This window comes from Aotus nancymaae, unplaced genomic scaffold (genome assembly GCF_030222135.1).
Source record: "Aotus nancymaae isolate 86718 unplaced genomic scaffold, 86718_ANA_hifiasm-v0.15.2.pri h1tg000098l, whole genome shotgun sequence".
Classification (NCBI taxonomy): Eukaryota; Metazoa; Chordata; class Mammalia; order Primates; family Aotidae; genus Aotus; species Aotus nancymaae.
This window is the reverse complement of record NW_026988513.1, coordinates 1,853,186-1,875,229: the sequence shown is the minus strand read 5'-3', so window position 1 is coordinate 1,875,229 and position 22,044 is coordinate 1,853,186. Positions and strand designations below refer to the sequence as shown.

At 36.1% G+C, this 22,044-nt stretch overlaps 1 protein-coding gene across 3 annotated transcripts in view; it reads right to left on the bottom strand.

The window, feature by feature from the left end:
* The window catches only part of EXOC2 (exocyst complex component 2), a 212,306-nt gene that overhangs the window by 146,851 nt on the left and 43,411 nt on the right, over positions 1-22,044 (bottom strand). For 2 of the 3 annotated variants that reach the window (XM_021676162.2, XM_021676163.2), the window contains exons 2-4: positions 8,200-8,360; positions 3,825-4,001; positions 1,065-1,191 (exon numbers count right to left, since the gene is read on the bottom strand). In XM_021676162.2, coding sequence (XP_021531837.2) covers positions 1,065-1,191; positions 3,825-4,001; positions 8,200-8,317 — 422 coding nt within the window. In that variant the 5' untranslated portion in view covers positions 8,318-8,360. Of the gene's footprint in view, positions 1-1,064; positions 1,192-3,824; positions 4,002-8,199; positions 8,361-10,702; positions 10,718-22,044 lie in introns of those variants that run through there. The other variant, XM_064370040.1, reaches the window with a different exon arrangement.

Genomic DNA, 22,044 nt, shown 5'->3' with positions numbered 1-22,044 from the left:
AAAACTGTGCTCAAATAAAAAAGAATGTTACCATTCTTTTCTAAATTTTCTCAATCTTTAAACTCTTAATTTTGAAGGCACAGGAATCCTTAAATAGCTCTAGAATGACCCATACTGCCAAAATGATTCAAAGATGTTACCTAGAGCAGTCCAAGTCCATCCAAAGCTGCTAAGCCCCAGACCTTTCAACCCATGTTACCTTTCCAAGACAAACATGCTGCCTCCCCTCAGCTAGGGGCAAACCCCAGCAGGTGAAAACGAAATGAGCTATTTGAATTACTAATGATCTTCAAAGGTAGGCTTGAAGATTAGAGAGAGAGAGAGAGAATATTGGAGAATTTTCCCCATTCCTAGAAAACCTGAAACTAAAACCATGGTTAAAGTATTAACAGTGCTAATTTGTCACTTTTGGTTAAGAGTCTGCAGAGCAACAAAGCATGTAATTCCATAAGCAGAATCACTAAGGTCAGAAGATAAATTAGCCACAATTAACATGTTAGGTGAATTGTTTAAGTAGAAAGGCACTAATTATAAAAGTTACTAAAACACTTTACTAGGAATTGAGAAAAACTCCAGACTCAGTTATAAGGCATCTTGAAAGATATTTACCTGGCTGAATTCTGATGATTAAAGTTAAGTAAGTCTGGATGAAGCAAGAATGAGAGGTAGATGTCAAAATAAAGACCATATTAGACCTAGTTATTCTAAAATACTTCTAGAAAAATCAAGCAAATGGGTAGATTAGGAATTCTATTTTGACTTCAGGTGCCATCTAGCTATTTAACCATCTCCAGATAACATATTAAAGATTTTTCTTTTTCACAAAATGTAAAATCAAAAAACTAAAGAGGTAAGTAGTTTTAGCCAAAAGTTTTAACTAACTGCAAAGTTTACTTGCAGCAAAGCTAACCAGGCTTCATAAATAACACCCATCTCCAAACAGTTAAGTTGTCTTCAGTTATGTTTCCTGGGACATTTCTGGAGTTTGAGTCCCTTTCCTGTAAGTATATAAAACTTTTTAGCAACTGAAAAATAAAGAAGACCGAAGGCAAGATGCTACTCACTTTTCAATCTCAATGCCAAGGGGGTTAGCAGGACGTAAGGACAAGGGTGGAATTCCTTTGTTCCTGTCAGTACGCATATCATAATAATTCATTTCATCAACCCACACAGCAGACTGATCCAAAATGCCTACAGAAATGAAGAGCACATGCTTAATAAGATGAAGGCTACCCCAGGTACCTTCTAAGTCTGGCCATATTGCCTTATTTCCTAAAGACCTAATACAAAATGCCTGTTGGATAATTTTTAAGAGATTTGAGGATATAACAGCTAAGTTTTTTTTTTAATGACTAGTGGTTTAATTATAAGCACTAAAAAAATCTATAAAAAGGTAAAAATAATACCTTGGCTTATGGTTTCATTGTACTTCACTCAACAGAAAAGACAAATTAAACTGCTTAGAAAAAGTTTTGCTACAGCAAACGTATTTTACAAATAATAAACACTACAATTAAACATTGTTAAATGTAACTGATTAAATCTGTACAAAAAAATTCAGAAAGTCAGTATGTAAGATGCAATAAGATGACCTATAATATCTGTTTATTCAAGAGAATATTCTGAGATCATGTAAACTCTTGGAAAATGTCTGGAAAATAACCACAAAACACTGGAGTTAAATGTTAGTTCAGTGAACGTTTCTGGTTTATGATAAATGCTGGAAAAACCATATGTACATATGATTTTATATTTAATACTGTAAGTTTCTTCTTCTGGGTTCCATAAGCTACCTTAAGGACACTTCACTATAAATGAAAACCAAGTGTTTTTTAAATGGTTCTTGAAAGTTCACAAGAAACATCTTTTATTTTCTTTTCCTCTAGAAACACTGGCATGTTTTCATGAATAGTTATGCAAAGATATTATGCTACTTGCTAGTTCCCATGCTTTTTACTATTATCAGTGCTCGACATGTCCTAGAAGGTAGAAACAGCAGGTTTTTTCCATATTAGGCTGAAATCTATTTGGCAAACTCAATAAGATATCTAACGATTAAATCAAATACCTTTTAAGAATGCATGGCTTGTATAATGGAAATGGCGAGGTTATTCAGGGAAAACTGACTGGGTATGGACCCTGTGAACAAGACAACATAAACTCTAAAAACATCTTCCTTTACGGGACTGAGCTCTTTATCATTCAACCTAGCATAGGGCTTACTTACCAGCTAGGCCTCCAAGGCACTGGGCTGCAACAGAAAAAGAGCAAGTGGCCAGGGAGTACAGACAAAGTGTGCCCGCCTCCACAGGCAAGGATCAGAAGGTTTCCTGGGAGAAGGCTGTCTGAATACCAGGCAACTTGTGGCTGCAAGGCCCTCTGGGAACCCACTCATTCCCTCAGTGCTTGCAGTTCTGCCAGCATGCAACAGGGGCTTTTTCAGAGCTTCTGCTCGAGTCCAGGCACTTCTGAGTTCAGTCCAAGAACCCTTTACTAAGTCTACTATGTGCTAGGCCCTGGGCTGAATGTTCTAGAATAAAACTACTACTTTTGCCTAAGTTGTCTTTATCTGCTACATAAATAAGATATCAGATTTTATCAAAATGTTTATGTTCCTCTAGAAAACCCATATAACAAGTTCCTGCTTTAGTTTCACAGTTTAGTTTTGGAGACACAAAAAAAAGAGTAAACAAAAATACAAATGTTATATGTATACATATATGCACACATGCATGTACATGTGCATATATAAAGTCCACTTTGAATCTTCCCTTAAATTCCTTGAACTTTTATTTATAAAAACAATCTGGGAATTTATAGAGAATAATGCTGCAGAAAGGCTCTATGCTCTGAGATTTAAAAAAAAAACAATTGGCAAAATTATTTATTTTTCTATATAAAGAGAAGCACTGGCTGGGTTTAATTATGCCTACGATACTCCTGCATTATACAAATATTTATCAAGTGCTGACCATGTGCGAGACATTACAGCACCACAAAGATGAATCTGACATTACTCTTCTTCTAAACAGGAGAACAGACACGCACAGAAATAGCTACAAGAAAAATAATTAGAAATTATTAATTCGTTGGGTAAGCGACTATGCTGAGCACTTTACACTTCTGTTCTAACCATCCAATCCTATGAGGTAGGCGATATTATTATTCCACTTCTGCTCATGGAGAAACGAGGTATTAAAGTTAGTCAGTCATGGTAAGAGAGTCCAGGTTAGAATTCAAAGGGTATGACTTCTCAGACCAAATTCCTAACACTGCTAACATAAGGCAGCAAGTGGTCAGTGCATAAAGAAGGAAAACGTAAAGTGCTGTGTGGTTCAAAGATGAGTGGGTATAACTAATGTGGGAGCCTAAAAGCAGCCAAGCCAGGAATGTGTCATCTGGGCCTTGAAGGATGGACAAAATGAAGGTAAAGGGAATATTATTTAGATATATTATTACTAATTTGGCCAAATCAGGACTTTTCACCTCAAATCTTGTTTAATAGTTTTACAGCAATGTCATTATATTCAAGATCAAGGAACCGAAACTGGCATATCAAGTGAACGAACAGATTTTAAGAACTCAGGAGGCTAGTTCTCATACGATCGTCATCCTTAGGTTTCACTGACTGTTATTTCAGCACACTGCCTCCCCAAAAGCAATACAAATATTAACCAACATCCCATTCCTGTCAAAATAAACATAAACTAAATCTAAGTTGAGATATGCAAGTGGGTAGGTTTATAAAATCTACCAGTTTTACATCTTAAAAGACAAACTCATTTTTACTTTCTTTTTTAGAATAAATCCGTGAAAGACTTTACCTATTTTCTCAGGTTTGAGTAGCTTGAAAGAGACTGTTGAGGTTCCTTTGCCACCTGACTTAGTGGTGACAATAATGTCTCCTTGGTCATTTTTGGCTTGTCCCACGCGACACACTATTTTACTTGCAGACATCCATTCTGCCGTCAGGAGGCAGTTATGGCCACAAATTGTCAAGCCTGAAAATAAACGCGGGTGCATGACAAAATTCAAAGACAAGAACAATGAGAAGACCTTAATCACGTAGATGACATTTTTAAAATCTAGCAATAACTTTCTTGTTCAATAATTACATTTTTGTTGAATATAACCAGTATTATTTGTAGATATACTGTTGTCTCTATTGATTTTTCCTCTTATCTGTTTTTTTTCTCTAATATTTAAGACTTCTTAGGCTACATTTAAGTTTCTTCAAACATCAATAGAATTAGAAAATGAATGGCCACAATGACTATGCCTAGCATTCCAGATTACTTAGATTAGGAGAATCTTAAAGTGCTCTCAGAGGTAATAAAAGGGAAACTATTACTATTACTTGAAGTCTCAGTTATTAATGTAGAATTTTAAAATGTATTAATAAATTTATATATCATTTTCTAAAAACATTCGATATTCATTCATCTTCCTAAAAAAATCTTCATGTATTTTTCTAGTGTTCACTTACACATGGTATTACAGAATAAATTAAAGTAGGTTTTTTATTTAAGCATAGCCTAGAGTAGGGTAAGCTAGTGGAGTGTGCTCAGGCATCACTGGATTACTAGCTCACTTGTACATCAGTGTATCAGCTGCCAGCATAGTAGTTCCTCCTGCCCTAGTGTTTTCCTATGAAACTGTCACTATACGACATTCTGCTCTTTCAGTAAGCCTACACTCCCAAAAGGTCAACTCATGATGTCACCTCCCGCATACCATGTAAAACAAAATTTAGGTAATAACCAAACAGAGAGGCACTGAAAGATGCAGTGAGAAAGGCAGACACCCCAGGGGGGAATACCAGCACACCACCACACTGGTCAGCTAGTCTTCTAACTTACTTTCATTAGTTTTTCCATTTCCACAAAACAGAGACCAATGTAATTAATATTTATGGAGAAGAGAACCAGAATGTTTGTGGCACAGGCACAGACACTTCATGTTTTCTTTTTTTTAAGACAGGGTCTTGCTCAGTTGCCGAGGCTGGAGTGCAGTGGTGTGATCTCGGCTCACTGCAACCTCCACCTCCTATGCTCAAGTAATTCTCCAGCCTCAGCCTTCCAAGGAGCTGGGACTACAGGTGTTCGCCACCATGCCTGGTTAATTTTTTTTTTTTTTTTTTTTGGTATTTTTTGAAGAGACGGGTTTCGCCATGTTGGTCAGGCTGGTCTCAAAACTCCTGGCCTCAAGTGATCCGCCTGCCTCAGCCTCCCAAAGTGCTGGGATTACAGGTGTGAGCCACCATGCCCGGCAGACACTTCACACTTTCTTTTCTCATTATTTAACTTTCTATAATGTTCAGCAGTAAAGTTTAGCAATTGCAATGTTTTCTTTTGGCTCTTTTTCAGAAAGGGCCAGAAAACCAGAAAGACTTCAACCAGTGCCAAACTGACTTTTAAAATGAAGGGACAAAGTCAAATCATCTTTTGTTCCAACTTAAAAAACTATTTAGTAAGAATGTTAAATCATAAAGGAATAAAAACAACTACATTTTAAAGATACATTGCTTGAAATAATGAATTTTAGGGGTTTCCGTAAAATACCGCTAATTCACTAATGTCTAAAACTTTGTCTAATAATGGCATTAAAAGGTTTCTTTGGGACTACGGTTTCTATTGGTATGTTTTAATTATAATAAAACACTTTTCAATGTATTCATTATTCAGATTTTTTTTTTCAAAACAGGCATGTTTCTGATATCTTTTCTAATAATTTTTGTTATGAAAAACTTAAATAAGAGACTGAAAGCCTCTCCAAACCCCACCTCATAAGAGAATACTGCTAATATGTCAATGTTCACTTGCTCAAGTAATTTTGTGCATCTATAAACCAGTCTATGTTTTTTAAACAAATGTTTTAATTTGTAACCTGTGTAATTATCGACAGTAGATATTTTGGTATCACTCCAAGTCAAGAGACTACCTAATATTTTTAAGTATTTTGATACCAGATTTTTGTGATTTTAAATATTAACTCACTTCAGAATGAAGAATAACTGAGTAATTAATGTCAGGGAGCAATGTAAAAATACGAATAGTATCTTCATTAAAAGAAGAAGTCATCCCTAATATAAGTTCCTTGCTAGAGAACTATCTTATGATTAAAACTAAAAAATAAGAGCAAATTTCAGATACAAAGTATTAAAACAATGTTCACATGAGCAAACCTGAATGACATGCATGAAGGTACATGTTGGCACAAAACTGCCCCTAGAACAATAGTTTATTTATTGGATCATAGCTGTTTTCAAGATTTCTCTGATTTAATATCTGTTACGCATTTTTACTCCAAAAAAATGAATAATCAGCAAACAGTTTAAACACAGATTCAAATAGATTATTTTAAATGTTATGAAAAGAAAAAAATCTTAAAATCTATTTCTTAAGCACAGTTTTGCTAAGTTATGCTAAGAAATCTGCTTCATGAAACATAATAGCACATTTTTTTAAGAAAAAAAAAAGTAACTCATAGATTCCAAGTAAAGTACTTTTTATAGTGTTTTACTTGGCTAGTGTAGATATCATCTGAGTTAAAAACACTTAAATTATTTAGCAGGTTAAGTTTGCTTTTTTAAAAAATGGTTTCTTGGCAATACATAAGGCAGGCTGAAAGCTGAACTGGCATGGTTTAGAAAAGTAATACACACTTAATCAAATAAGAACAGCATTGCCTGAAGCTAAAACAAGATTAAAATTTACCTAGACTGCTAACTGTCATGTTTGGGAGCTCACAATGACTGCCAGTGAAACTCTGGACAGAGCCTCCACCTGTATGGGTAGACTGCCATGCATTCTGGTGATTTTTCCACTTAGGTAAAGAAACATGTGGAATGAGCTTTATCAAAAACCAAGACATAAGATTAGATAAAACTATTTTTGCAGGAATAAATTGAAGTGATGTTTACTAAACAATCAAAAACTACAGTTAGAGAAAACAGTACCACATGAGACATAAGGGTAGCAAAAAGAATTGGCTAGGCAGTGCAAAACTCAGTTACTAAACAGAGTACTGAGCTCCCATTCACTTTTTCTTTTCAAAGCATTTTATGAATGGCCAAAAACCAGTCTATCAACCAGTAGTCATAATGCAGGAAAAGCAAGTTCCAACTTGTGATTTCAAGTACCTTACCAACAATTCCGTCATCAGTGCAGAAATGAGTCAAGAAAATGTCTGAGTCCAGAAGAAATTTATATGGGAAGCCAGAAAATACATTCGGTAGCACATAGTGGGGACTCTGCTCATTCTGAATGCATCCGTATACCCACCTGAGCAGTTCACAGACAAGTAATCATAACTGCCCATAAAATTATATTTAAAACTCGCTCTCCACCCTGGCTGTCCCTAATAGCCATGTATATTTTAAGAAACAATGTTTAGGCTCCATCTTTAGAGACTGAAACTTAGTACGCCAAATAGTTCACCTTTAAAGTTCTAGAGAGATTCAGAAAAGCCAGGGCTGAGAAGCACTGACAGACCCAAGTGCTTCAAGAACAAGCAAGCAGTAAAGGCCTCCACATCACAGAAAGGGGAAGGGGGAAAAGTGCCAGGCAAGCAGCATCCAAAAATATTTGCACCGCACCAACTGGATGTGTGGCGTTCTAATCATTCATTGAGCTCAAACTCTGCTAGAAAAGTTAAAAAACAGAAACTGACTCTAAAAACTAAACTTTGGCTTGCTCCAGATAGGATCCACAGATCACAATGAGGACACACGCCTGCTAGGTGGAGTGAAGACAGATCCAACTGCTGCCCCTATCACCAGAAGATGGGGCTGAGACTTGCTTTGAGGAGCAATAAGGAACAGAAAAGGCATCATTCACAGAGCACTTGAGAAGCAACAGACAAGTCAGACAAGGGAAGAAAAACTAATGGGAGCAAAAATATAAGAGTGGCTCTTTTGGCAATCAAGGCATCAAAGCTGAGGAAAATCTGGGGGCAAATCTCAGCCCTGGGAAATGTTCTGAAGGACTTGAAAAACAATATAGCCAAGATTTGACAAAATAATGATTTTCACACAAAAATCAGAAAGCCAGATAATTCTTTCATCTTTTTGGAGCATTCCGTAGAGATCACAAAGATGTTTGTTCTATCCCCTTCACTATTTGAAAATCACATATCTTGTCTCCACCGTCCACATAAAAATACAATTATTAGGGTGCATCGCAGGGCCGCTGCCCTTACCTATGAGGTCAGTGGGGCCAGTCCCCAGGTTTTCTCCCCGGATTGTGACCTTTGTCCATGGTATCCCTTCATTTGGAGAGATGCCGGTCACAAGTGGGGGTTGTCGTGATCGAGACATTGTGCTTTGTGGAGCAAACTGGTGATCCTGTTACAGAAGTAATCTGTTAAAAGAGAAAGAAAAAAGGATTAGTACCAGCTGAGATGAGCATTGACTAAAAATACAAGAATGCTAGACAGTCAGTGGCAAAATATAAAAAGTATTCTTAAACATAGAGTTTTGCATTTTTTAGGGGTCATTTAGCCAATCAGCCAACATCTACTGAACATTATGTTTAGTAACATTATGTTCAGAAAAACAGCCTCATCCTGTGCTTTGGGAGAGACAGAAGGAGGGTGGGGAGAGACCTTGAGGCTGCTTCCTTAGCTCAGAACGTCAACACACCATATTTTTGGGTATCATTTTCTGACCCCCCTTAGTAGGACACTTTGGTTAGTATTGTGAGAAAGACGTAAGAATAATAGAGAGTTAAGCCCTGGGTTCTAGAAACTTTCAGCACAAGGGCAGAGAGAAACGAATGTCACTATACAGCTCCGTGACTACCTCTGCTGAATCCTAAATTGATACTAGGAACTGTTCTACTGTTCTATGCTCAGGGCTTAAGGGAGATATTCTGATTAAGTATACTCATAACATTGAAAACATATTTACACTCCTGTAGGTGTATTGAATTTCACTTTACTTTTGTATTTATATAGTATAGTAACTCTTTTTTAATATACCCAAATCAACACAAAGCAATTTGGTAGGAGAGGTTATAAAGATGAAAGGACAAATTCATCAGAAAGACGTAACAATTAAAACTGTATGCACTGAATAAAAGAGCTTCAAAACACATTAAACAAAAACCGATTGACTGATAGGGAGAGATAAATACATAATAATGGTTTGAGATTTTAATATTCCCTTTTAATATTAATAACAACTAAATTAAAAACAACAACAACAACAAATATGGAATGTTCACCAAGATAGACCATATGCTGGGCCATAAAATAAGTCACAGGCAATTCCAAAGACTGAAATTCCAAGGACTACAAAGGAATTAAGTTAGCAATAGCAATACAATATCCAGAAAAGTATCCAAGTATTTGGAAATTAATATACTTCTAAATAACCCAACATTCAAAGTAGAAATTAAGAGGGAAAGAAAATATTTTGAAATGATAGGAAATATACATCAAAATTTATGGAATGCTACCAAAGCAGTGCTTTAAAATCTTGTATTAGAGAAAAAAATGTTTAAGAATCTGTCTACTTTTAGAAAAAAAAAGTAGAAACCAATAACTTAAATAAAAAGAATTTGAAAAAAAATTAAAGCCAAAAGTTCTTCACCAATAATTAATAAATTGATCTCAAAAAACTCTCTAGAAATGTAACAGAAATTATCAATCTCAGTAATGAAAGAGGATATAATCATACATACTAAAGACATTTAAATAGTAAAAAAGAAAGATGAACAGCTTTATGCTAATAAATTTTACAACTTAGATGAAATAAATTCCTTGAAAGACAAGTTACCAAAACTAAACAAGATGAAACAGAAAATCTCAGTATCTTCATAAATATTAAATAAATTGAATTCATCATCAAAACTTTCCTACAAAGAAAACTCAAACCTAGATGGCTTCACAGATGGATTTCCATTAAACACTTAAGGAAGAAGTATCAAGCCTATATGAACTATTTCAAAAAGCAAAAGAGGAAGACATCATGATCAAGTAGAGTTTATTCCAACCAAGCAAGGGCAGTTTTTCAAACATCAATCACTGTGAATTACCATATTAAAAGAAAAAACTATATATTACTCTAAATAGATGTCAAAGAAGCCTTTGACAAAATTCATGATTAAAAACTATTCATGATTAGAAACCCTCAACAAACTAAGACTACAGAGCATCTCCTCAATCTAATAAAGAAGTATTTGAGTGGGGAGGATCACCTAACATCCTACTTAATGGATGTTAAGTGATAATCCATTAAATGCAGAATGCTTTCCCCCTTTAGACCAGAAACATAGAAAAGATGTCTCTCTTTCTTGTCTATTCAACACTGTCCTAGAGGTTCTAGCAGTGCAATAGGGTGAATTAAAGAAATAAAAAGCAGAAAGATGGCAAAGGAAGAAGCAAACATCATGTACTAAGCAGTCATGTAGATGCCATGATTGCTTATACAGAAAATCCTAAGAAATCTACTAAGCAACTAATAGCACTAATATAGGAATTTAGCAATGTCCTAGAATTCATGGTCAATATATAAAAATCAGTTATTTAAATGATTAGAAAACTTTTTACATTCATTTTGAAAATACCATTATAGGCCGGGCGCCATGGCTCACACCGGTAATCCCAGCATTTTGGGAGGCCGAGGCGGGCAGATCACGAGGTCAAGAGATCGAGACCAACCTGGCCAACATGGTGAAACCCTGTCTCTACGAAAACATACCAAAATTAGCTGGGTGTGGTGGTGCGTGCCTGTAGTCCCAGCTACTGGAGAGGCTGAGGCAGGAGAATTGCTTGAACCCGGGAAGCAGAGGCTGCAGTGAGCCAAAGTTGTGCCACTGCACTCCAGCCTGGCACCTGGTGACAGAGCCAGACTCTGTCTCAAAAAAAAAAAGAAAAGAAAAGAAAAGAAAATACCATTATAAAATACCTAAAAATACACTTAATAAGAGAAATGTACAAGACATCTACATTAAAAACTAAAATATATTGCAGAGAGAAAATAAAGACGACATAAATAAGTGAAGATCTATATCATGATCATGGATCAGAGGATTCAATGTTGTTAAAATATCAATTCTCCCCAAAGTGATCTATAAATTCATGCAAGCTTAGGTAGAGATATTGTCACAGTCACTCTAAAATTTCAGTAGATATTCAAAGGATCTAGAAGAGCCAAAACAATTTTAGGAGGAGGAAAAATGTTTTAACACTTACAGTATATGACTTCAAGACTTATTACAAATCTACAGTAATCAAGACAGTGTTCTTGGCATTAAGATAAACTAATGGATGAATGAAATAGAATAGAATCGAGAAACAAACACACATGATTATATGAGTTTTGACAAAGGCACCAAAGTAATTCACTGGGAAAGGAAAGTATTTTAAATGATGTTGAAATAACTAGATAGCTACATAGGAAAAAAAAAAGAGAGATGTTAACTGCAACCTCACATCACTTACAAAAATTATTTCAAAATGGCTCATTAAAAACTATAATTATAAACTATAAAGAAGATAACATAGGAGAGTATCTCCATTACCTGGGTGTAGGTAGACTTGTGTTCAATATGACAAACAATAACTATACAATGAAAACTACTTCATTTTCTGACTTCACTCAATTTAAATCTTCTGCTTATCAAGAGAAAATAAATAGGCAACTACTGCCTAGAAGGAAATATTCACAATAGATACAAATGACAAAGGACTTTATACAAACCACATATAAAGAACTTTTGCAATGTGATAGCAAAGGAAGCAATCCAATTTTTCTTAGTGAGCAAAAGATTTGAGGAGAATCTTCATAAAAGAAGACATATGAACTCAGATTTTAGTATAATATGTGATAAATAGATGTATACATTTGGTAGATTTGTGTGTGTGTGCAAGCGTGTATTTTCTAGCTTTGTACATTGAGAGAGTCTAGAAGCAGTAATATGACGTAGCGATGAGCATACCTAACTCCCACATACCATTATTCAACAAAGTAACCAGAGTCCTTGGAGAAATGCCTGACTGCAGGGCTGAGGCAGGGCAAGGACAAGGTAAGTCTGAAAGATTCTCCTGTGCCAGTAAGGAAGTATGTGTCAAAAGGCCACAGAGGCAGACTGAAGCAGTGCCCACTGGCCAAACCAGACAATCTGAGCACCAAAAAGTAGTATTTTCTTGACCTTGACATTTTCAAAGACTACAGGTTATTTTATGGAATGCCTATCAATTTGGCTTTGTCTGATCAGCCTCGTTGATTCGCCTTGGATTCTGTACTTTTGACAGGGACTTCACAGATCGTCCTCAGTGATTCATATCAAGAAAGGCTCCTCATGTTTGTCTGCTGCAACTTTGGATTAGATAGTATGGTACCAATAATAAACTTCCTGATTTTGGAAACTGTGCTATAATACAGGAGAAAGTCCTTGGTCTTAATAACTACATACTTAAAGTATTTAGGAGTAAAGGCATGATGCCATAGACTACTTTCAAATGGTTCACAAAAACATATGCAGACAGATGGACAGAATGAAACAGAAATTGAGGCAAAAAGGAAACAGCCAGTGGGTGTGGTTAAAGGGCTTACTGGAGTTACTATTTACCAAAATAAGGGAAATAAGGGGTTTATAGGAGTTACTTTTACTATTCTGGAAAGTTTTCTGTAACGCTGAAGTTATATCAAAACAAAAAGTTATCAAATATAATGCTTTGGTAACATTTTGAAGTTAAACATAAACACATCACATTAATATTATACTGCTAAACAACATATTAGGCTCATTGTGCCTGAAAATTGAAAGATATTTATTTTCACATTTGACATTAGGAAATGCACAAATAAGCAATAAATAAACTGATATCAAATAGATACACTAGGTGATTTAATAGTTAAAAGTTTATATAAAATTATATGTTTTAGAATATTACCTTACTGGAATACACTATTGTTACCTCTTTAAACATGCTTCTAAATGCATACAAAAGTGTGGAAAGCTTGTTTTGCGAATGTGCTACAAAACTATTATAAACTGATAAACATGACATTTAGTATGGTAACATATTAATAAAAAAATATAGGACAGCAAAGACATATTTCAACACAAAGTTCCAACAACTGCTTTAATACACAGATACCACCTTGCCCCAAAGATACTGTAGGGAAAGCAAATATTAAGAAAAATGTGGATAATTGACCCGTCTCAGTAATTAATGCCCACAAACCAATTTCTGAGAGGAAAATACTTTCTTCAATTGGCATGGAAAAGTAGGCTGCCACTGACTGGTGATTTAATTACCTTTTTGGCACTATTAAGCTATGTCCTCAGTATTACAGCACAAATTAAATAAGCATGTGGTTATAAGAAAGTGCTTTCAGATTCTGGTCTAGATCACATAAAGAACCAAATTTTTAGGTGGAAATATGCTGCTCTCCTTGTTTCCAGAAAAACAGTGATATAAAGACAACAAAAATACTTCCCACTGACAATAGCATTACTGAAAAGATGATTAGTAGAAACATCAGACTGTCAAGAGATCCTTGGTGGTTTTGATTATCAGTAGGGAACACACTAGTATTTCACAGAATCAGAGCCAAAAGAGACCTGACCCAATTCATATCTAGTCTCTTCACCTGAAAAAACTGTAACCTAGAGGTGTTGAATGTCTTTTTCAAGAGCACACACCGACAAACTGTCAAACAGAGCAGATCCTTGGTGTTCTGATTTGTAAGAGTCTAATACCTCTTCCTTCTATACCACCATATGTCCTAAGAGGTCATTTGTGAATGTGACTGCTCACATTGTAAGAACCTTCATCGTTTCTCCAGTGACTGGGGCTCTGGCTCACTCTGGTGTGAAACATAACTGCAATTAGAATACCTGTGGTCTCAAAGAAGGCAAAACTAAAAAACTAGGACAGGGCAATTCCAATTTACTCCCACTATTTGAAATCCATTTTGAGGTCATTTACACAGGGCTCTTAATCTTAACTGTTACCCTTAAAATTTGTCCAACTAAAAGTAGTGTCTGTTAGGAAAAGGTAATGACTGGACCACCAGGCATAGTCATGAATCAAAAAGTCTGATCTATTTTCTTATTTGTGACTGAAGAGCACAGGTAGGTCTCTTCAGATGTACAAAGCAGAGACAGTTGAAAACCCAGCATGCATTACACTGGTTCGTTTGCAACAATCCTATTTCCTTACTAAGAAGAATTACCTACATATGCCCAAACCAGAACAAACCATTATGTCAGGAAGATCTGTCATTTAATTTACAAACATAAGAACATACCTGCTTCTCACACTGCAGTATCCACAGCACATACAACAGTGCCTGCAATATAATATACACTCAATAATTTGTGAAATGAACTACAGGAAGAGATGTCTCTTCTCAACCTGTCTTCAGTTAAAAACATGCTACATGGTCGTATGTTCTTATATTTATTGATATGTTCATACCAATAGGTAATGCTCTTATGTTTAAAATCACAAATAAATGAAATAACTTCTTATCACTCTCAGCATGGAGTTTGAGGCTTTGAGGAAACAGAATTCAGTTTCTGAACATTTTTAGATTGACAACCCATGCCAGGCTCCCTTGAGTTTAAAGGAACCCTCTAGTCTACAGCTGTCATTATCTACAAATTTTCCTCACAAATATTCCAAATGTCATAAAACAATGGCATAAAAAATATGTCATAAGGTCTTTCTTATATAAATACACTAAACAGAGGTTAACAAAAGTTTGACTTTGCCTGTTTAAACCTCATTTGTTTAATTAAAGCAATATATAGTCTTTTAACTTCATAGCCATTTAAGACAATCAAGAAAGCACTAAGGAATAAAACGAATAAGCCTATCCTAAAAGCACATACCACAAACTTTTAAAAATTATTATTATTATTATTATTATTATTATTATTTTGAGACAAGGTCTCACTCTGTCAACCAGTCTGGAGTGCAGTGGCATGACCACGGCTCACTGCAGCCTCGAACTCCTGAGCTCAAGCAATCCTCCCACCTCAGCCTTACATGTAGCTGGGACCACAGGCATGCACCACCATGCCTACCTAATTTTTGTATTTTTGTTAACAGAGACGGTGTCTTGCTCTGTTGCCCAGGCTGGTCTCAAACTCCTAGGCTCAAGAAACCTGCCCACCTCAGCCTCCCAATGTGTTGGGATTACAAGCATGAGCCACTGCACTGGGCCCTAAATCTTTTCTTTTTAAGAGATAGAGCCTTATTGTGTTTCGCATGCTGGAGTGCCATGGAAATTCACAGGTACAACCAGGGTGCATTACTACCTCCAACTTCTGACTTCCAGCGATCCTGTTGCCTCAGCCTCCATAGTAGCTAGAACTACAGGCCCGCGCCACTGTGCCCAGCCACAAGCTAATTTTATCCTTAGAAAGCAGAGGGGTGAAGAGGTAAAATAGTTATTATTACTCATGCAAGGAAAATTAATACAGATAAGAATTAGAAACTTTTATTAGGTTATACTCTGGCACAAGAACACTAATAATATACAAAGTACTAAATAATGCAAATGAGCAATGATAAAGGTTGGGAGAATGGGAGTACTTACTGGGAACTTCACATATATACACAGATATATAAGATAGGCTACAAGTTATTACATGCTGGCTCCTAGCCTAAGAAGCACACTATACACTTATGTCCTGTCCATTACCAGAGTGGAAGGAAGGAAGGAAGGAAGGAAGGAAGGAAGGATCAATCATAATTCTGATGTGTTTCTAGACTCCTGTTAACAAATGGGGATAACCAGAACTAGGAGAGTCCTTACAGAAATTAACCAGGTAAGAGACACTTGTCTGATTTCTCGATAATGACAACCTATTCACTGAATAAATACACACTCAAGAGCAATTTCTTTTTAGCAGTAGATTTTTTTAAAAGTACAAGTCTGTCATGAATAAGCCAGTTTAGCTTTCAGCAAATGGGATCTAGTGGGACAATAAATTCTGGACATAAGAAAGCACTTTAATACATTTTCCTATGATTTATTTTCTATAGATACAGTGAAACATAAAAGGCATAGTGTCTTCTTACTTCTCAGTAGTCTCCCTATGAGAAACAATGGAAGAGGCTTAAATAATCTGTAAACTTGAGTCCTTGATTTTTTAAATGTGAGACTTTATTTTCATTAAATTATCATTTTGTGTGGCAAATAAATTCCTTTCTGCCTTCAAGAGCAAGAGACAGCTTCAAACAAGGACAGTGTGACAATGCCCTTCCAAACGGTTTGAGATTTTTTAATTTAACTTTTATCTTTTAAGGTTAACTAAAACATTCACATGGTACTCTAGATTTATAGTAATGAACAAAAGTATATCCAAGCTGTAAGTCTCATGAAACATTTATGAACAATCTGTAGACTGGGTTCTAAACTGAGTTCTGGCATTAGGAAATAAAAACACTTGTTGACTTTTATGCACTGCGACACTTTTCTCATCTTTAAACATGGTGATTGGATGAGATCAGCTCTAAGGCACCTCTGAGCTCTTGTTCCTATAAGAGTCCTTTACGAAGTTTTAAATTCAGCAACTAATGTATAACTATAGAAACAGGCACTCTCTAGTTTTTCACAATTAAACTAAAAACTATAATAGCATGCTATTTATTTTAAAATTATAAAATGTTTTATATAAAATTATATAAATGTATTATAAAATGTTTTAATATATAATTAGACAATATTAAACATTATGTTTAGAAGATCTATTGATTTTTCCTTAATATCATGGGCAACATATCTCTGCAAATTAGGGAATAACCTAACTAGAAGAATAAATTATCTTTTCCATTTCCAAACGCTACATTACAAATTAGGCTATAAAACTTTTGATAGATGCTCCTTGTTAATGAATTACTAAAAGTAAACCACAATAATTCATCAAAGATTAAACTGTACAATTAATTATGTTCTAAAACAAACCATAACATTTTTCATTGCTCTTGGTTTTATTAAGTACATAAAGAGGAAGCAACAGACTAAAGACAGACAACTGAAGGAAAGAGGAGAGTATGAAACCAGTAAAAAATATTTTATTATAGCTTGAAAAAACTCATTTAATTTTACTAAAAAAGGAAAAAATTTGGAAGAGATGCCTGAAATAAACATGACAAAGAACTTCTGTGTTATATCAATCAAAACCTGTAGATCTTGTAATTTCCTCACTGTAGTAAGGCATATGTTCTCCATTTTTATCTTGCATTTAAAGTCTACAAAAGGCCCAGCACAGTGGCTCACGTCTGTAACCCCAGCACACTAGGAGGCTGAGATGGGCAGATCACCTAAGGTCAGGAGTTTGAGATCAGCCTGGCCTACATGGTAAAACCTTGTCTCTAATAAAAATACAAAAATTAGCCGGGCATGGTGGTGGGCGCCTGTAATCCCAGATACTCAGGAAGCTAAGGCACAAGAATCACTTGAACCCAGGAGGAGGAGGTTAGGGTGAGCTGAGATCGTGCCACTGCACTCCAGCCTGGGTAACAGAGTGAGACTCTGCCTCAAAAAAATAAAATAAAATAAAAAATAAAGTCTACTAATCTGCAGTCTACAAAGTGCTAATAAGGGCAGATTTTTTTATAAATGAACCAAAAAATGGCTTTATTAAAAATCTTCACAAACAGCTCAGAAAATACTCACCAAATAAAATATTCCCACATTTTTGTACATAACTCAGAAGTTAGAAAGCAGTTTCACAGAGCTTACGCTATACTTCCAAAGTGGTTATTAACTGGCCATTAGAGAAATGCAAATCAAAACTACATTGAGATACCATCTCACACCAGTCAGAATGGCAATCATTAAAAAATCTGGAGACAACAGATGCTGGAGAGGATGTGGAGAAATAGGAACACTTTTACACTGTTGGTGGGAGTGTAAACTAGTTCAACCATTGTGGAAAACAGTGTGGCGATTCCTCAAGGACCTAGAAATAGAAATTCCATTTGACCCAGCAATCCCATTACTGGGCATATATCCAAAGGATTATAAATCATTCTACTATAAGGACACATGCACACGAATGTTCATAGCAGCACAGTTTACAATAGCAAAGACCTGGAACCAACCCAAATGCCCATCGATGATAGACTGGACAGGAAAAATGTGGCACATATACACCATGGAATATTATGCAGCCATTAAAAACGAGGAGTTCGCGTCCTTTGTAGGGACATGGATGAACCTGGAAACCATCATTCTCAGCAAACTGACACAAGAACACAAAATCAAACACCACATGTTCTCACTCATAGGCGGGTGTTGAACAAGGAGAACACATGGACACAGGGAGGGGAGCACTATACATGGGGGTCTGTTGTGGGGGAGTGGGGGGGACAGCGGGGGGGTGGGGAATTGGGGAGGGATAGCATGGGGAGAAATGCCAGATATGGGTGAAGGGGAGGAAGGCAGCAAATCACACTGCCACGTATGCACCTATGCAACAACCTTGCATGTTTTTCACATGTACCCCAAAACCTAAAATGCAATAAAAAAAAAAAAATAATAATAATAATAATAATTTTTAAAGACTACTTCTGAAATACTTTTGGAAACAACTGTTTAAATTTCCCATGTTACAACTTTAATAGCATTAAATCAGACTCTAGTCCAATGGATTATTACAGATCTTAATAAGCCAGAGGGTTCAAGTGACTTGCCTGGGTCCAACGTTTGTATGTTCTTTCCACACCGACACAGGTGGAATTTAGAAATCATCAAAAATAAATAAATAAATTCATTAACAGGTTAAAGTGTTTTATCACCAAATCTAGTAGGAAACTTTTTATTACTGATAAAAATGTAGTCATGGGAATGTACTAAGTATGCAAATATACAATTTGCCAAGTTAATGGCTTATCTTACTGCATAAGCCACTAAAAAACTAAACTAAAATTTAATATGAAAGAATATGAGCTATTCCTCTCCCTGAGACTGTTCATTGCTATACCATCCTTTTATAACCTCTCCTCCTTTTTCTCTAAACAATGAAACATCAAGAATTATTTTCTAAGAGAAGTACTGGAATACTGGGCAGGGGCGGAGGGAGAGAGGAGGAACAGAGATCTGATTCATCCAAAAATTACCCTTAAAGCAACATTTTGGTTAACATGAACTTGACTTTACCGCCTTTTACTGTGTTTCACTTTACTGTACTGCTCAGATACTGCACATTTTACAAAACTGAAGGTTTGTGGCAACCCTGCATCAAGCAAGCCTATTAGTGCCATTTTTCTAAAAGCATGTGCTCACTCCATGTCTCTCCATGACACTCTGTGTCACATTTTGGTAATTCTTGCATTATCTCAAACTTACTCATTATCATTATATCTGTCATGGTGATCTGTGATCAGTGTTCTTTGATGATACTATTTTAACTATTTTGGGGCACCACAAACCATGCTCATATGAGACAGGGAACTCAACTGATAAATGTATGTGTGACTGCTCCACCAACCAGCATTCTCTCTCCCTCTCCTCAGGTCTCCCTATAACCTGAAACATAACAATATTGAAAGTAGGCCAACTCATAACCCTACAGTGGCCTCTAAGTGCTGAAGTGAAAGCAGGAGTTTCAAATCTCTCACTTTAAATCAAAAGCTAGAAATGATTCAGCTTAGTAAGGAAGCCATGTCAAATGACGTGACAGCCTAAAGCCAGGCCTTCTTGTGGCAAACAGCCAAGTTGTGAACACAAAGGAAAAGTTACTGATGGAAATTAAAAGTGCTACTCCAGTGAACACATGAATGATAAGAAACAAAAACAGCCTTATTGCTGATATGGAGAAAGTATGAGTGGTCTAGATCGAATATCAAACAAGCCACAACATTCCCTTAAGCCAAAACCTAACCCAGTGTAAAGCCCTAACTCTCTTCAATGCTATAAAGGCTTAGAGAAGTGAGGAAACTGCAGAAGAAAAGGCTGAAGTTAGAAGATGGTTCATAAGGTTTACGGAAAGAAGCTATTTCCAGAACATAAAAATGCAAGGTGAAACAGCAAGTACTTATGCAGAAGCTGCAGCAAGTTATCCAGCATATCTAGCTATTACAAGGTCACTGGATAAGGCGGCTACACTCGACAACAGATTTAAATGAAGACAGCCTTCAATTGGAAGAAGATGCCATCTAGGACTTCCATAGCTAGAGAGGAGAAGTCAATACCTGGCTTCAAAGCTTCAAGGACAGGCGGACTCTGTTGTTAGGGGCTAATGTAGCTGGTGACTTTCAATTGAAGCCAACGCTCACTTACCATTCTGAAAATCCTAGGGCCCTTAAGAATTACGATAAATCTACTCTGCCTGTGTTCTATCAATAGAACAACAAAGCCTAGATGACAGCACATCTGTTGACAGCATAGTTTTTACTGAATAATGTAAGCTCATTGTTTAAACCTAAACCTTAGAAAAAAATATTTCTTTCAGAATATTACTGCTCATTGACAATGCACCTGGTCACCCACGAGTTCTCGTGGAGATACAGAAGGAAATGAATGTTTTCATGACTACTAACATGAATCCATGGATACAAAAGGAAATGAATGTTTTCATGACTGCCAACAATATCCAATCCGCAGTCCATGGATCATGGAGTAATTTCATCTTGCAAATCTTATTTCAGAAATAAATTTTGTATGTCTATAGCTGCCATGGATAATGATTCTCTAATGAATCTTGGCAAAGTAAATGGAAAACCTTCTGGAAAGGATTCATCATTCTAAAAGGCATTAAGAACACTGATGATTTATGGGAGGAGGTCAAAATATCAACATTAACGGGAGTCTAAAAGAAGCTGATTCCAACCAACACGGATGACATTAAGCAGTTCACGATTAGGTGGAGGATGTCACTGCAAGTGTGGTGGAAAGCAAAAGAACTAGAATTAGAAGTGGAGGCTGGGCATGGTGGCTCATGCCTATAATCCCAGCACTGTGGAAGGTGAAGGCGGGAGGATCACTTAAGGACAGAAGTTCAAAACCAGCCTGGTCAACACAGTGAGACTCCCTCTTCACAAAAGAAAAACTGAAAAGTTAGCTGGGCATGGTGGTGTGCGTTTGTAGTCCCAGGTAAGGAAGAAGCTGTGGCAGGAGGATTGCTCGAGCTCGGAAGTTTGAAGCTGCAGTTAAGCCATGATTGTGCCACTGCACTCCAGCTTGAGTGACAGAGTAAGACCCTGTCTTAAAAAAAAAAAAAGGAGAGACTTAAGGAATTGCTATAATCTTTTGATAAAACAAACAGATAAAGAGTTGCTTCTTATAGATGAGCAAAGAAAGTGATTTTTTTGAGATGGAATCTACTCCTGGTGAAGATGCTGTCAATATTGTTGAAATAACAACAAAAGATTTAGTACCGTATATAAACTTGGTTGATAAACCAGTGGCAGGGTTTGAGAGGGCTGACTGTTTTGAAAGAAGTTCTGCTGTGGATAAAATACCCAAAGCACCCCATGCTACAGAGACATCTTTCATGAAAGTCAATTGATCCAGCAAATTCACTATCTTATTTTAAGAAATTGTCACAGCTACCCCAGCCTTCAATAACCACCACTGGAATTGGTCAGCAGCTATCAAGAGGGAGGTCACCAGCAAAAAGATTATGATTTGCTGAGGGCTCAGATGATGGGTAGCATTTCTGATCAAACAAGTATTTTAAAATTAAGATGTGTACATTTTTTAGACATAGTACTATTGTACACTCAACAGAGTACAGTACAGTGCACATATAACTTTTATATATATTGAAAATCCAAAAAACTCATCTGACTTTATTGTAATATTTGCTTTACCTCAGTGGTCTGGAACCAAACTTGGAGTATCTCTGAGAAATGCCTACATTTTCTTGATTCCTAATGTGAATATGATACATGTGAAAAATGAACCTGGTAAATCAGCAATTCAAACTATGTAGATAATAAATCTAAAAACCAGGTACACTGATATAGTCTTTGATATATCCTATGACAAAACACAGCTTAACAAATATGTAATGCACACAAATGTTAAATACCTTATATCTTGCAGCTATATTTAGCTCTCTACATGAGAAA